Consider the following 17,125-nt stretch of genomic DNA (forward strand, 5'->3'; position numbering starts at 1 on the left):
ATAGAATCAGTACCACGCCCGTCTACGGCAGTGAACAGTTGGACTGAAATCGCTACATGGACCACGCAGCAATTTTTTTCGTGAGTTTTTGAAATTGTTCGCTCTGTCTCATTTATAGAAATTGATCATATCTGCTAACCTTAATGACCGCCACGATTCCTTGTACAATAATAAGCTACCGAGGGTATCAGTATGGTTGGGGATTGAGACTTCAGCACGGGGTTCCAACCGTGCTTGCGTTGATTCGAAGGATGATTATTGACCACTGCTTACAAGCCGTCTCACTTGCATTTATAATCACAGCTCGAGACTCAGGCTCTCCGACTCGAGTTTTGGCTGCTATCGGTTTACCAGACTTTCCGCTGCGATCATTACTGGCCGAAAGTTTATCAACACTGTTATTCGGATTTCTCGTGATAGGAGGCCTAGACGCTGTATTCTGCAAGTACGGTTTGGTTTGCCACGCAGTTCATCGGCTTGGAGGTTTTGTGCAGATACCTAGATTGATCTTGAGCATGTGTGATCTGAACCGTTTTCAACACGCATACAACTCTCCACACACGGCTACCTCTCTGAGCTGGTTCTGGGGAAAAGGATGGCATCAATTATTTAGGCGGAACTTCTTGATGTGTGGTGGCTTGCCTGCGAGTGCTATGGCCAAAAAGCTTGGCGGTGGATCCAAGATCCAGAGGATTTGCGGGCTTTTTGGTTGCTTCTTTGTCAGTGGCCTGCTGCATGAATTTAGTGAGAAACCTGTTCATTTTCACAAAGTCTGCTGTAGCAATATACTGACTCTTCCTGTTTGATTGGAATGATTTTCATCAGTTGCACATATCATGGCACGCAAGCCACATCCTTTCACCCATGTCTACTTCAAAGAATTCCCAGCTGCATTTGCATACTTTCTTGTGCAACCAATTGGGATCCTTCTAGAACCATACATCATTCCTCATATACCTGGTAAAGTGGGGGGAGGATGGCTTTGGGTTTTGGTATTCACTCTTCTAACTGCTACACCTTTTTCAAAGCAATATGCCTACAATTTTAGGTTTGTTGATCATGGATACAAACCTGTGAATGAATGGAACGTCTGGACTGTCTTGCTGGGTGATTTCCTGAAGCGGTGAAGATTGCCCATATTTGACCTGAGATTTATGTTAGAGAAAACTATATAGCCAATTTTGTTTTCACTATAGATGTCACAATATAAACTGGAAAGTCTCCCACATTTTGGAATTTCATCTGTACATAAAAGTGTAAAGATTGTGCTCAAAATAGAATTCCAACTTCCAACTTCTTTTTTTTGTTTTCCTGACCCATGAAGGTTCATGACATCTTTACTTGTTGCAACCTCCATCTCACAGAACAATGGCACAAAGACAGATCCTTTAAAGGTGAGAACTTGAAGACCAGATCACTATGATTTTGCCAATGTATCATACTTAGAGGCAGATGATAGAACTGGTATGTAGTTCAGTGTAAATTGATGACCAAACAGCATCATTGTATGTGGGTTGAAAATGGTACAACAAATGCCTACAGTTCCTTAACCTTGTGGTAGTCTTAGAAAGTTTACTCATAAACAACTCCTACAGTCAAATTGGAAAAGCTTGACCGATTTTTCCCGCAAAACTCAAGCAATTTGGCGGGGAATTTGTGACAAGCTTTTCTGGTTTGACTGTACCATAATGGTTCTCTATCCTTTCCTGCTCCAATACCAAATAGCACATAAGATCCTTTCTGGTATCTTGTCCAACATGTGTTCCAGTGCTGGTACTGGATTCATCCCCCATCTCTGGGGGTCTTTCCTTGGTGCAATAAGATATGTTAGTAACATTGTGATTCTCTTCTTTGCTCTTCTCTGACATGTGAGATTACTCACCTTACCTCCTGGGGCTGGCCTGTCTTAGCTGTTTTTGCTTGCCAAAGGGTCAGGATTGCCACTTCCAAGGTGCCTTGGCCTTAAAAACACAGGTCATTCATCAGTAGCATCCCTGCCTCCCAGGAATGTCTGGTCAATTTACAGAGCTGGAAGGGTACAATCTACAAATAATGACTTGACAGAAAGTGTCTATGTACTTTTTTTTAGAACAAGACAATCAGAAAGAGCTTCTATTGAATTGAGTACTGATAAGTTCAAGTAAAAAATATCTTAGAATGATTCAAAGGACAAAAGAGCCTGATTTTTTAAAAGTGAAAAACACCTGATTTTGATTATTCACAACCTTTTAGTGTTATTCCAGTCATATGGCAAAAATAGAAAGGCTCACTATCTTTTTTATATTATTACCTGATGACTTTATAAGTTTACAGACTTCACTCCTAAAGTAAATTTATCTTTATAATTGTAATAGAGAGCCTATTTGAGTGACCAGGTACTATTCAAATAAGTTTATGATGATAAAAAATGATAAAGTTGTAGATGATGAAGGAAAAGAGGGGAATAGCAACCAAAATCACTTTTCTCGTGGTATATAACATCCATTACAATCCTTCAAAAATGGTCAACAGCCCAAAAACCTAATAATTTTTGACAAAAACCTTCAAAAACCCCTTATAAATCCTCATAACTCTTCTAATTGATGTTTAGTCTCATAAATATTGTGGTAGAACTCTAAGAGCATGTTCACTTAAGCAATTTCTGGTCAATCACTTTTAAAGTCAATTTCTGCAATTTGATAATAGCATTTTTTGATATTTGCCCCTTTCCACTTGTTCTGAATTCTTCACAAATTGGGACAAGTCCCTGTTCACTGTACAGAAGTTCATAAACCCATCCAAACCCATCATATGAGAAACCATATAAAACATACCACTCTTCACCTTAGTTTAATTTACCATTCATCTCACTATCAATCTTCTTCCATTTGTTTCATCTCACCGTACCTAACTACCTTGACCATGTCTGACAACAAATCAGATACCAGTAGCAACAACTCCATTGATCAACCATTAACTTTGAAACAAGTTGCATCAATCAAAACAAAATCAAACAAAAAATCTAGATCAGCATCTCAAATCTAAGAAAAGAGAAGAAAAGAAAAATCATCATACAATAAAAAACCACATGATAAGGATAATTCAATGATAAGAATAGACTAAATGATAAGAATAAATCAAGTGCAATGAAACTAGAAGGAGTTGAAGATAATCAAGACAATGATGATGATGATGATGAGATTGTAGTTAGTGGCGGAGTTTGGGTTCATAAGTGCACCGTTTGTTTGAATTGTAGTAATCTGAATCTGACACAATGGGTGATGGTTGTTTGTAACATCACCAATCCCATTCTGTGCCTTGTTGCCTTTAAAAGGTCAAGAAAGCAAACACTCTTCAGATGATTTGTGATCATGTTCTTTCAAAAAGTGAAAATGAGACATTTTATTAAAAAAAGGCTTGTGTACAGGTACAAAAGTGGTACCTTAGAAATTGATTTCTACAAAACTGCGCTAAGGGAACGTGCTCTAAATAAACCACTATAAATTTTGATAATGTATTCTCAAAATGGTTCAAGACTTTTTATTGCTACCATATGAGCTGAAACCCAATTTCAATGTTACAAATTTTCACAAAAGTGCTCCGATTCATGATCATTAGAGCCCATTTTAAAGATCTCATAATTTTGGTCAATCTATAGTGTCACATGAGCTATTGATGACAAGTAATGATGAAGTAATTGTGCTGTACAGATTGATAAAATCAAGTTTTGAAGAAGATTACAGTCAATCTAGAATACGTTGTCCCTTTGCAATTTTATTTTAATGATACAGCTGCAAATACAGCTTGAAATATAAGCATTATGCTTATGTTGAGACATGACTTTCGCTATTGACCAGTTTCTACGGTCAATAGCTGTTTACCACTTTACCCTCAATCCCACCACTTTACCCTTGACACCACCTCCATACCCTCAATACCGCAAACCTTCACCGATATGCCGAGAACCAGAGGAACTTCGAAACGTCGGGAACTCGACAACCAGGCACAGCAGTTACAAAAAGAAGCGCAAGCTTCAATACCATTGTTTCCTTTGACGATATCATTTCCTTTTTGACCCCAACTGATATCCCATCTTGTTTCCTTTCTCGATTTCCCTCCTTTTCAATCTCAACTGATATCCGACTTCTTCAATTTAAACTCAATGTTCAATCCCATCACCTTTTCAATCTCGAATCATTCAATCAATCTCGAATCATTCAATCGATCTCATCGCTTTTTCAATTGCGAATCATTCTTTCTTGTTAGTGCCAATAAAAAAGCAAGACAAGCTCCAATGGAAGGCCTTAGTCCTCCTCGTGGCCGCGGTGGCAGCCTTTTTTATATGAACAAGTAAGCATGTTCTTTTCTTTTCAATATCATCATTGATTCATTCTGATGAATGTTGAATCTCCATTTTTAGACCCGGTCACCACTGGGAACATGTTTGACTCAACGGTGACCGTCAATACCTTGATTCGGAGACGATCCACATTGATCCTCATGGCCCAGGCGGTCCTCTTGAGTTCCGCTGTCGATTACGCCCTCAAACATCTGGACCGGCACCATCTGCTGCCAACGATGACCTTTCCAACTTGGATTTCATCGATCCATCTTTTGGTAATGCTCACGTCCCGGGTAGCACTACTGGTAAGTTTTCAATCTGTCTCTTCTCTCAACATCAAGTTACTCTTTTTCTCTTGACCATCTCGAATCAAAACTGACATTTTGTTTCATTCGATCTTGCATTCTATCTACACCAAATGACATCTTTACCCAGGGGTATAGAAAAGTAGTGCGGGCATAGAAAACTATGGGTGAAGTGCTTTTCTATACCCATAGAGATAGTGTCCTCTATGCCTAGACAAACCATTCTGTTCTATACCCACGTATGAAAATATCCACATGACCACAAGGACTGAATATAAATCTAGACTCAAAGCCCTTCTTGAGTCTTGTCCAATGGGAAAGCATGTTCCATCAGTCATATTGTACGTATGTAAAAGGTGTCTGTCAATATGTGTAAGATTGTGCATACATACTCACATACATTGCTGAACATGGTTGAGGATCTCTTTTATCAGCATAGAATTGTATTTCAGGATAAGAATTTTAAAAAAACAGAAAATTGAGATTCTGTGCACTGTAGCACTGCCTTTGGGTCCCAATACATACAGCTGAGTCACCACAAAGAAAATACTCAATTTCTGAATCTCAAATATCTTACATAGGTGTATCACAAGCATTGTTTATTGGTATAGAAAACTACCCTACCAATAGTTTTCTATGCCCACACTACTTTTCTATACCCCTGGGTAAAGATGTCAATTGTAGTAGTGCTATCTTTCATCAAAATCTCACCAGGCCCTCAAATATCTGGACCGGCACCATCTGCTACCAACAACAACCTTCCCAACTTGGATTTCATCGATCCAGCTTTTGGTAATGATCACATCGCGGGTAGCAAGTCTGGTGAGTTTTCAATCTTTCTCTTCTCTCAACATCAAATCCGACCAATGAAGCTAATTCTTTCTGTGGTAGCTACACCAGTCCAGTTGGACCTGACAAACTCGCCTAGCCCAACCCCAAGAGCGAACGTTCCCGTTACCAATGAACGTAAACCCACTCAAGTCACCTTGACTTACCATGTTTACATTCCCGATGGCCTTTCCGACGCCGATAGACGAAACGGCCTACCTCCAACTTTTTCTGACCACAACAACGAGACGCCCTTTGGTGTCATGGTTCAAATTCATGGAAATACATTGACTGAAGTGAAGGAAAGCTTATTTGAGTTGTGCGACAAGAACAAGAATGGATGTGGAACTTTACTCAGGATTGCTACTCGAGAAGGACATGTTGTATTCAAAGGCTATGTTACGCATGGGGGTGTCTTTGGTAAGAGTTTGATGCCCGTGATTGATTCGGAATCCACCTTTACAGCATTCAAGGATATGATGATTTTAAAGAAAGGAAAAGAAGTTGGATTCTCCCTCACTATGGAGAATCCAAAGAAGACCGCTCGCACTCTCTTAAAGGTAACTTCATTTACAATCCCTTTCCTCTTTTCTATTGTACTGACTTGCATCTTCTTTTTGTCTCTACAGGAAGACAAATTCAATACTGCGATGGCTCGCCGCAATCCGGCGGCGGTGGAACCTGCTCGACATGCTGAGCTTGAGATGGCAGTAAGTCAATCTCAATTTTCATTCTACTTTTGTTTATGATTCTAATGAACATCTTTGAACAGGCTATCGATGTCAATCCAAGCATTCAGGCTATCAAAGTCAAACTGATGACCAAGTACGGTCATTGCTCAATCGCTGGTAGGGAGTGTATGGGTTGTTACAACCCAATGGACTCCAACCAGGCGATGCCCTTATCCCACATCGCGTTCGATATATGGGCAAAAGCTTTAGTAAGTTTGATTTTTCTTTTAAATTGATCACCTCAAAGACTGACATGAATTTGATTTGCTTTTGAATAGCACCAAAATACTCCGGGAGTTTCATGGATGAAACCGCCCACAGGACCTGATTTCAAGTGGGAGCCGAGATACAAAAACCCCCCTGCCCAAGCTCACACTGCTCCGAATCCCGGGTCTACCAGCTCAACTGCTCTTCCGGTTGGTAACACTTTACAAAGCGACTCTCCAGCTCCAAGACCACTTCCACTCTTCGAGGAATACCTCAAACATTGCTCAATTGCCAAGGATGACAGAGTTACTTGCGCTCTACTCTGTGATTTAGATATCTGCACCTTTGAGATGTTTCTATCTCCCCAACTCAGTGTGGAGGAAATGACAAAGCTCCAGTTTCCCTTTGGAGCTCGCCTTCGCCTCCATGACCAAGCGCCGGTGTATCGCGATATTCTCAAGCAACGATTCGGTGCCAACCATCAATAGTTCTAGTATCTTAACAAGAATGTACTCAATCAATCTGTAACAAATTATATATTAACCATCTGTAGCTCGAGTACTCTACAATACCTTATCTCATGTTTGAGATGTTTTGTAATGAAGATTTTATGTTTAAGAATCAAACAATCTCTTTGAGCCACAAGTGAGAACAGATACTGGTCTTAGATTTTTATCAAGACCCAGTTTTGCATGATCAAGTCAGAATTTGTGACACCTTTAATGTTCAATGAACTTTTCTTTTTTCACTTTCAGAAATTCTCACTTTGAGAAATTATCACTTTATGAAATTCTCACTTTATGAAATTCTCACTTTGAGAAATTCTCACTTTGAGAAATTCTCACTTTATGACTGATATGAGTCAGTTGTTAAGATTGGAACTTGTTTCAATCATCTTTTGAATTCTTTAAAATGATATTCTTGAGCACACAACAATTTGATCTTTTGAAGATCTTTGGTTTCTTTACAATAAAAATCTGCTGAATCAGAGAAGAATCAAAATTGTTTTAATGATAATCTTTGATAAAACTTTATAAAATTGGATAACAAATTTGGTTTAAGGACCTTTGGATTTCTCTCAGTGAGAATATTATGATCATGAAAAAATAGAAAACATGATAATCAAGATCTTTGATGAGAGTTCATAAAATTGGATTATCATATCTTCTGTATCCACAAGTTTGATAAAGTTTCCTAATGAAACTGTTGGTCGAAACATTGCTCATAGCTCGTTCCATACAATGAAACCTATTGATAGCATTAGCAAACAGGGCATTTTGGCGAAGTTTGTCTTTGAAGACTTTGAAAACTCGCTCGATCGGATTGAAGTCGGGCGAGTACGGTGGTAAGTAGACTAGAAGTATCCCTGCACGGTCACACAAGCTTTTGATTGCTCCACGGCGATGTATGGGAGCGTTGTCCATGACCAAGACCAAATTGCAACTGGGGTATGGTTGCATCACAGGAAGCTATGATTAAATCGATGTCAGCTTTGTACAATTGATAATATCATAAAGCAAAAGAATAAACTCACCAAAATGTGCTTTAGAAAGGCTTCAAAATCGTCTTGACGATAGCCGTTGATTCTGCTGTTGACCGCTAGTAATCCAAATTCGGAAATGGCAGCCAGCATGCTGTAGTGATGTCCACCCCTGCTACGTTTCAAAGGTTTTGGACGTGCGCCTCGCTTAGATCTAACAGATTTATGTTGCACATCCTGTGCTCGGAAACCACACTCGTCTAGGTGAAGAACATTACAATTCATATCAAGGTTAGTTTGATTCTTTTTTTAAGAAGGTGAAAGAGAGACAAGTGAAAAAGGCTCACCAAGAAACACCAGGAACTCGGGTGGGTGATGACAGATCCGATTGGAATAGTCTGCTCGGAGTCTCGGTGATTGATTGATATCGATCGCAGAGACCTTGTGAAGGGTGAGGTAGAGACGTTCTTTAAGATCATTTGCAATGGTTTGTTGACAGGCAAGGAGGTCGGTCCGATCGTACATTGCTGCTTGGACTTCGTCGAGAAACATTGTCGGATCGGCATTAATGAGCTCCACCATGAACTGTCGATCCTCGTTCGTGTACAGAGTTCGACGGCCTTGTTGATGGTAGGTTCTAGGATCACGAACCACGGCGTGAGTTGCGTGGTCGAGAGCCTTCCATCATCGCATGGATTTGTGTGAGATCGAAGTAATGAGGTCGTCGTTGATGGAATCGAGGGATTGGCCCGACATAAACTTGGTGAGGGCAATCACCTTGAGTTGTGCAGTGTACAACACAAAAGGCATGATGCAATATGAAAGAGAAAGAAGAACATTGAAGGGTAGTGGATGGTGGATGACGATGATGGTCAACAGCTCAAGTGGTCAATAGCGAAAGTCATGTCTCAACATAAGCATAATGCTTATATTTCAAGCTGTATTTGCAGCTGTATCATTAAAATAAAATAAAATAAAATTTCACCGGGCCAACCTATTCTAGATTGACTGTACATGTTTATAAGCCATAATACACATGGTGCTGTATGCCATAACCCATGATACAGCCGGGGTTTGGCCGTTTACGCATAAGCCAAATTTCACTTTTGAAAATCACTATTTTGCCATTGACTCCTTATAAATTTTTCACAAAAACTCCAATAAAATTGCTTTAGAGGTTGTACATTATCAAGCAACAGATTCTGTGTCAATTGAACACTTGCTCAGCCTGATTGGACAAGATTCAGTAATGATTACTAACACTGCCAGCATTAAATAGGTTCCCTGGTCGGAACATGACCTAGGCTGGGAATATCATTGAGAGAAGAATGGAGCATCAAATCATCTTGCACTGCACATCTGAGCCATAAAGCATACACTACATATGTGCAAACATCTGAATAAATCCTTAGCTATCAGCTACATACAGGTCCGCTCAGTTATCTGCTCATCTAGATAAGAAAATCATGTGTAATACATGCTGTAACTTTGTTCAGATTGAGACACACATTTCAAAATATTGACTACATATATCACAATGGCTACTCAGGAAATATTGATGGAACTGTGTAACAGTAGCAGAATGGGAATCTGATCACTAGGACCCATATTCCCATCTGGGAACCTCTTTAATGCTGGCAGTGTAATAAAAAAGGAAGTTTTTGACAGGTTTTTACCCCCTGTTGCCACTCTCCACTAATTCTACAAGATTATAAGCCAATCTCTTCTTATGACTAAATTTAAAAATAATCTTAAATCTCTTTTTCAACTTTATTCTTTACTAATCACACCACTGCATATCTAATTTGACCCTTAACATCCTTGTTTGCCACTTTTTGTAAGTTTTTATTTCCTTCATTAATTCACTTTTTACTAATCAACCCTTCTGATTGAGGTCATCACTAATAACCATAATCTTTCTTATTACTAGCACTGTAAACATCATTCAACTTCCCCAATTTGGCAGAGGAAAATGATTAATAGTACAGTTTTTCATAAAAGAATCTAATACTGCACACCTGGGCCATTTCACCCACACTACATATGTGCAGCAAGCTAAGTCAATAGTTGTCTATCATGTACATACAGGTCTGCTCAGTTTTTTGCCCATCAGAATAAATAAATCACATGTTATACCACATGTAACTTTTTCGACTTTGAAATTTTTTTCCCAAAAATTCACTACATATAATTCTGTAGCTGCTCAGGCAATATTGTTGAAGCTATGTCTTAGTAACAGAAAGTGTGTTACATGCAGTTGAGTTGATGAGATCACACCAAAACATTGAGTCAGTGTATGTAGTCAATCTTTTGGAAGCTTTTTTCAATCTGAAAGAAGTTACAGCATGTATTACATATGAATAACTTGTCCTGATGAGCAGATAACTGAGCAGAACTGTATGTACATGATAACCACATATTCACTGAGCCTGCTACACATATGTAGTGTGGGTGTTATGGCTCAGGTGTGGAGTGATAGACCATTTTATGACAAATCATACTCCCAATCATTTTTCCCTGCCCACTTGGGGAACCCGAATAATGTCTGCAGTGTAGTACAATTTCATTAACCCCTGAAACATTCTTTTTATACCCTAAAAACATTTTCAACTACATTTTAGATATGAATTTTAATTCTTTACATGTTTAATTGATTTTTCTTCTACTTACCTTAAGTTCTGGCAAGCCATGATACAATGCAATGGGCATTGTTTTTGCTTGTTGTGTTGTGGGGACTTGGACACAACGTCACAACACAACAGCCCAATGTTGCAGTCCTCATCTTCAATCACCACAAACATGTCCAATAAGGATCAAGACACCAGCAGTGGTGAAGAAGCTACCAATCAACCATCAGCATTTACACAAGTGGCTCTCATCACAAAAAATCGAACAAAAAAAACAAAATCTCAAATTGGACCTATCAAATCAAAATAGAAGAAAAATCAGTTGATATCCATTCCTGTTGGAACTAACCCCTAACCCTTAACTTTGTTGCAATGTTGCTACCCGGCATAAAACACCAGTGGCATAACATGTGACTGAGCTTTTTCAATTGTAAGATTTGAATTTCCTCTACCTTGGCCGTCTTTGCTCCCGTCGAATACACAAAACCTTCTTCAGATAACCTTCCTCAGCTATGTCACCTGCTGTGTATGTCACCTGCTGTGATTCATATATCTCATTTCCTGATGACCCCTGATGCTTGATGTTTGTTGCCAGTCATTTTTCATAGGCATTCTAAGCTTCAAAAACATACAAAGTACTGTTTTTAGCATCTCTATTCTTCTTAGTCCATCTTTTGATAGCTCTGCAACCAATTGTCATGAATAGTTCAGATGGACAGCTTCCTTCTCTTTTGGCTTTGGTAATGATACATCAACCTTCTTTGACACAATGAGCATTCACTCGATCATTTGATTATTTATGAAATGAATTTTCATGTAAAAAAATGTTTTCTCATCTATGCTTCCAGAAAAGTATTGCATATAGATCATCCTTTTTATATTTGCAGTATTTAGAAGGTCTTTTACCATACCACAGCTGCTTTTATGTGTGTATCTAGTCCTTTGAATATGTATCCTTTTAAATTCAAATTTGATGGTCTTATACAGACCCTAATTTGATGGTCTTATCAAGACCATCAGCTACATGCAATTTGGCCTCTGAAATGAAGGATTGCATAGCTGTTATTTTCTCATAATACTCTTGCATTTTTTCAATAATTTAGATCTTGTGTATGTTTAATACTTTCTCTCCGAAGAAAAAAAGCCCATAACTTATTTGACTTGGATGCAAGATTGTTCAGATCTTATACAACCGAACAGGATGGTTATCATATGAATTTAAAGATACAACAACAATAAGAGATGATTTTTTATGGGATTATTTCTTTGAACTCATTCAACCAAAAGTCTTGTCAAAATTGAAACTTTTTAGATTGTGCAATTTATACATGGTGGTTTCCACTAACCTCACTTGATACTGAGAAGAACTTTTTTGAACCTTTCATCTTTAACAAGTATTTAGAGTCTCTTAACAAACTCAAGAATTCCTATCAGGTGTTATCAACACTGTTTGGAAACAGCTGAATTATCAAATTATCTTCCATAGATTTGAGTGCCAAACATCAACTTTTCCAATGTATTCTGGTTTTTGGTGCAATTTGTGCATTTTCTCAATGTTTATTATGTATCATCTTACATGTCAATTGTTTTGCTTGAAACTTGTTGTGATTGAAGGATATCTTTCAGAGGAACAAGCTGGTAGACATTGTTGATAATATTGTCACATGGAATCACATGTTTGGTTTATCTTTTTGTTTTTAAAACTGACAAAGGTTCCAAGCTTTTTAAAAAGATAGTTCTAATGGTAAGCAACGGGGTTTTTGATTTTGATTTGTTGATATAACACAATATTAATTTCTGGTTGTCAAAGGAAGTTTTCTCTTGGTAAGAAAGAAAATCTTCTTACCTTTACCTCTGTTGAGATGATTTTATATTGGGCTTTGTTGAATGCTAATTGGAGGTTGGGTATAATCCCTGGGTTGTAAGCCCTATTTGGTGTGCTGCCTTCTCCTGTAGACTTTTTTTGGGTGCTAGTTGGAGGTTAACTTTAATACCTGGGTTGTAAGAGGACCCCGGATAAGTCCTATAAACCCTAGGGATGAAAAAGGAATGAATCAGACCCTCCAATTTTTGCTATGTTAGGGATGAAAAAGGAATTATCCACCCCGCTCCTGGTCACATGTTAGGGATGTGGAGGAATGAATCTCAGTTGGACAAAAATCTCCCTCTCAGATGATACTGATGTACCGTGAATGAACAGCATGATTAATATCCCATTTCATAAGTTATTTCCCCATTAACCTTGAAAGGTACAAACAGAAATTCACATTCAACAAGGGTTTACACAAGTTGCTCATATGCAAGTTGAGTTGTGCACAAGGGACATAGCTTGCATTCATTCAAAAATCAACTTTTTCTGACTTCCCTTTACTCTGAGGAGTATTCGCCCATGTTGAAACAAATTTTGTACATTGAAATAGCTGATCTAGTTACAAGAATCACGTCAAGATTATTTGCCTTTTCCAATGTTCCAGAAACAAAATTGAAGTCCCCAAAAATTCTCCAAAACCAGCTTTCCAATGTTAGGGATGTGGGGGAATTAATTTCCAAAACTCTTAAAAACCTGGCTTTTAGGTTAGGGATGAAACAGGAATTAATGGCCTCAAAAAAACAAAAAAAGAGGTATGAATTAGGAGGTTTTGACCAATTATCCATCCCTGTAATTTATAAGACTTATCCGGGGTCCTGTTGTAAGCCCTATTTGACGTGCTGCCTTCTCCTGTAGACTTTTTTGGATGCTAATTGGAGGTTGGGTTTGATCCCTGGGTTGTAAGCCCTATTTGGCGCGCTGCCTTCTCCTGTAGACTTTTTTAGATGCTAATTGGAGGTTGGGTATAATCCCTGGGTTGTAAGCCCTATTTGGCGTGCTGCCTTCTCCTGTAGACTTTTCTTGGGTGCTAATTGGAGGTTGGGTTTGATCCCTGGGTTATAAACCCTATTTGGCTCAAAGCCTTCTCCTGAGCCAGTGTTTTGCGTACATGCGCTTGCAATGGTTGAATCTCCGTTAGGAGTTTTTGCGCTGACTCTAGCCGTTGTATCTGTGATTGTGGTTGGAATGCTTGCGTCGCACTCGTCTTGTTGAAGGAAACGAGTTGAATACGCTGGATTGTGATGCTGATTTAATATACATAGGACAGAAAAGATGACATGGCAATGCCTCTCCGTTGGTTCCACCTGACGATGTAACAGGAATAATACGGGCGGCTGCGTGTACAATGGTATTGTTTGACATCTTTGAAAGTGATATGAGTGCTTAAGTCGGAGCTATTGTTTTATAGGACTAGGTCTTGACGGAGTAAAGAAATGAAGCAAATAAGGATGTGATGGTGATGAACAAAAAAACGAAAAGATTTTGAGGGAAGAAGGGATGGAATTGTAGACTACACCCTATTGACAATGATAGAATACGACGAGTCTTGGCCTGGACTTCCAAATTATGAAGAGGATGTTTGAGCAAAGTTCGATTTAGTTTTTAGCACAATTTTCGATTATCAAGGAGCAGTGTTGAATATATGGAATGTTTGTTGCAGATGAAGATTTTATCGATGTTAAAAGTAAGATGACAAAGGTAAAAGGTGGAGTAGATGATGGCACTCTGCTATCTGATCCGTGGCCTCTTTATCAACTCCAGCTTCCTTTAGCATTGTAACCAAGGAGTATGTCTCCATAATGAAAGCAAGACCCTGAGCTGGCTAGTCTTGGCTATGTTTCAACATTCTGAACCATTTCGTGAATTATCTCGAGGGCACCGGTGTCGAGTGGGTCACTTGAAACGCAAGAAAACCCCTGACTGAGATCACAATGCAGTTCCCACCGAGGCACATGCAGAATGCGCTACCCGTACGCGTGGATACCGCCCACCTCCGTCGTGCCTCCCGCGGAAGACTACAATTAACAAACGTGCCCTAAAGTTATCCTGAACACCTTTCTACCCCTTACTAAATTTAAAAGACCCTTCTCCAAGACGTAGATATCTGTAAGTCCAGCTTACCTTCCTTTCTGTTGTGTCAATCGTGCTTCTCAGTCACCCTCTCAGATAGCTTGGGGGGACCTCTGAAAATATCAATTACACTATGTTTGATGCCAAGTAACATGCCTCATTGACATTAGGTTTAGTTCACAGGCAATCTATCAGCCCCGCAGAACTCTGAGTAAACAAATCATTCGTTTCGTTATTCTAACTTTCAAGTGCCGACTTTCCGGCCAATTTGCGTCACCACAAGAAGAGATATGTCCTCGAGATTTTTTCGGATGAGATCTTTATGTTTGAATCGATGTACATACATATGACAAAGTCCACCATCAATTCCAAGTGAGTGGGTTTTAGCCTGACCTTTGGCAAGGCAATTTGACCAAGCTTATGACGTATATAGCATCTTATTTCCCTTCCTTGCCCGATGAAGATGCAAACCTTGGCGGTGATAAACCAAATGTTATGACATCGACGCAATATGTACGCAATATGTACTCCTCTATGTATGTAGTTCAGACATAACTTCAGTGGATGCAATCTCGTTCGGAATATGGCCCTGTATGTACGTATAATCATGCCCACATGGCACATGATGCACTCGTAATTTTGTTATTCATCCCAGTAATATTTGATGACCCTATAACACTTTATCTTCTTTCTACGAAGGATACGAAGCATCCCGGTTAGATATACTCGTTTTATTCAACATGAGCTTTTCTTTGTTGTACATCCCGGCTTAGATGTGTTATATGACATGCGGAATCAACTTACCGGATTTACCACTGAAAATCAAAGATGGCGGAGACCAGCACAGCAGTTAGTCGAGTGGATGTTTCTATACGATAAACTCTGAAGAAATGTTCATCCTGAACTACACGTTTAAAGCTAAAATGAAAGTGAACTTTATGTAGCAACAAAAGGTCAATGATCTCATGTAAATACACCAGAAACAGTCAATTGTACAGGGAAAGTAGAGGGCTTTCGGCTCGTCCGCAAGAGGGTCAAGAAACTTTGTAAGCCGATGGATTCTGGAATGGACCAAGAGTTTCTTTTTGTCCCTCCGTCTTCAATATTTGAGCCAAGCAAAGTCACAACGACCAGCTCATAAAATTGCCCGTCGCATTACTACGAACCTATCATCTCACTCTACTTCCAAATCTTTGAGCTTTCTGTTAATCCATTCTTGATTGAGGGACCGCTCTGGTGTTTCTTTATTCGTACCCTTGGTCTTTTGCTCGGATCTGCAGAATTCAATTTGTCGCAATCCTCGCTACAAATATGTCTTACCCTGAACATAGAGAAGAAAATGGGCTCTCAAATGGCAAGATTTCTAACCCTTTACCTATTGGTGTAGCCGCTGCACGACAATTTTTCGAAAACGAAGATCTGGCGACTAAGACGATAAGTGATGAATTCAAGCTTCAAGGAAAGTGTGCTCTGGTGACGGGAGCAAATGGAGGGTTAGGTCTAGAAATGGCACTCGTTCTCGCAGAGCTAGGTGCGATCGTCTATGCCGTTGACTTGGCTGAATCTCCTAGCAAGGATTTTACTGCCTGCGCCAACTATGCAAGGAAAATGTTCTCGGGCTCAGTCGATCGTGATCGCATGTACTACAGAAGAGTAGATGTGACTGATCAAACAGCCATGCGAGACCTCTGTAAATTAATTGTAGACGCTGAAGGCACTTTGGATGTGTGTGTCGCCGCTGCTGGTATATTACACGACGGTGGAAGTTGTTTAAATCTGTCTGTGTCCGATTTTCAGCGCGTGATGGACGTAAAGTCAGTTAAGAGATGGGTCATCCTATCATACATAGAATGCTAACGTTACCTGAGGGTATCCGATTTCAGTACCAACGGCGTGTTCATCACAGCGGCTGCAGCCGCTTCGGAAATGGTCAAGCGCGATATAGGGGGCTCGATCATCATGGTGGCTTCAATGTCTGGGTCCATAACAAACAAAGATCAGTAAGTACCAGATAGCTTCTTGTCATTCAATCCATCCGAGGTTTTTCTCATACTTTTGTCTCCTCCAACAGTGCTTGGATAGCTTACAATACTTCCAAGTCAGCTGTACTACAAATGGCTCGTAGTATGGCATGCGAGCTTGGCTCGAGTCGAATTCGAGTCAACAGCTTATCTCCTGGTAAGCAGTAATCGTCTAATGCGTCGAATGTTGATGATTCATTCTGTTCTTGGGCTTCTCAGGTCATGTTCGTACTGCGATGACGCAGAAATTCCTTGTGGAAAACCCATTTTTGGAGGAAAAATGGTCCAGCATGAATCCCCTAGGTCGGTTAGGGAAGGTGCATGAAGTGAGAGGTGTAACGGCTTGGTTGGCGAGTGACGCAAGCAGTTTTTGTACTGGTTCAGAGTACGTCAATTCGCTTTGAGGAGGAAGTTCGAGATCCCTGCTCTAATCAAGTGATTTGGACCACTTTTCAAATGCAGCATCATTGTTTCTGGTGGTCATCATTCGTGGTAAAGTTTTTAGTTTCAACCCAGGGTTGCGAGTGTGATAAAAACCTACAACCGCACAAAAACATATTATTTTGTTATCTGTGTACGGCGCTATCACATACACAGCGCACAAAAGCGCTTGATCATTATGTTATGAAAGTCATGTCGAGCTCCTCCAAATATCACGAGTTCAA

The 17,125-nt window shown here is 39.6% G+C and overlaps 2 protein-coding genes across 2 annotated transcripts; both read left to right on the forward strand.

Annotated features, from left to right (window-relative positions):
• Positions 1-411: 411 nt before the first annotated feature.
• MELLADRAFT_70868 (uncharacterized protein) lies at positions 412-1,298 on the forward strand (the record flags this gene model as incomplete). Its single annotated transcript, XM_007405426.1, has 2 exons — positions 412-744; positions 826-1,298. The coding sequence occupies 2 exons, from the start codon at positions 516-518 to the stop codon at positions 1,125-1,127; spliced, it is 531 nt and encodes a 176-aa protein (XP_007405488.1).
• A 14,452-nt stretch (positions 1,299-15,750) lies between these two features.
• On the forward strand, positions 15,751-16,956 carry MELLADRAFT_33377 (uncharacterized protein; the record flags this gene model as incomplete). Its single annotated transcript, XM_007405427.1, has 5 exons — positions 15,751-16,253; positions 16,323-16,439; positions 16,511-16,617; positions 16,680-16,845; positions 16,923-16,956. The coding sequence occupies 5 exons, from the start codon at positions 15,751-15,753 to the stop codon at positions 16,954-16,956; spliced, it is 927 nt and encodes a 308-aa protein (XP_007405489.1).
• Positions 16,957-17,125: the final 169 nt, after the last annotated feature.

This window comes from Melampsora larici-populina (assembly GCF_000204055.1).
Source record: "Melampsora larici-populina 98AG31 unplaced genomic scaffold MELLAscaffold_4, whole genome shotgun sequence".
In the NCBI taxonomy this organism is placed as follows: domain Eukaryota; kingdom Fungi; phylum Basidiomycota; class Pucciniomycetes; order Pucciniales; family Melampsoraceae; genus Melampsora; species Melampsora laricis-populina.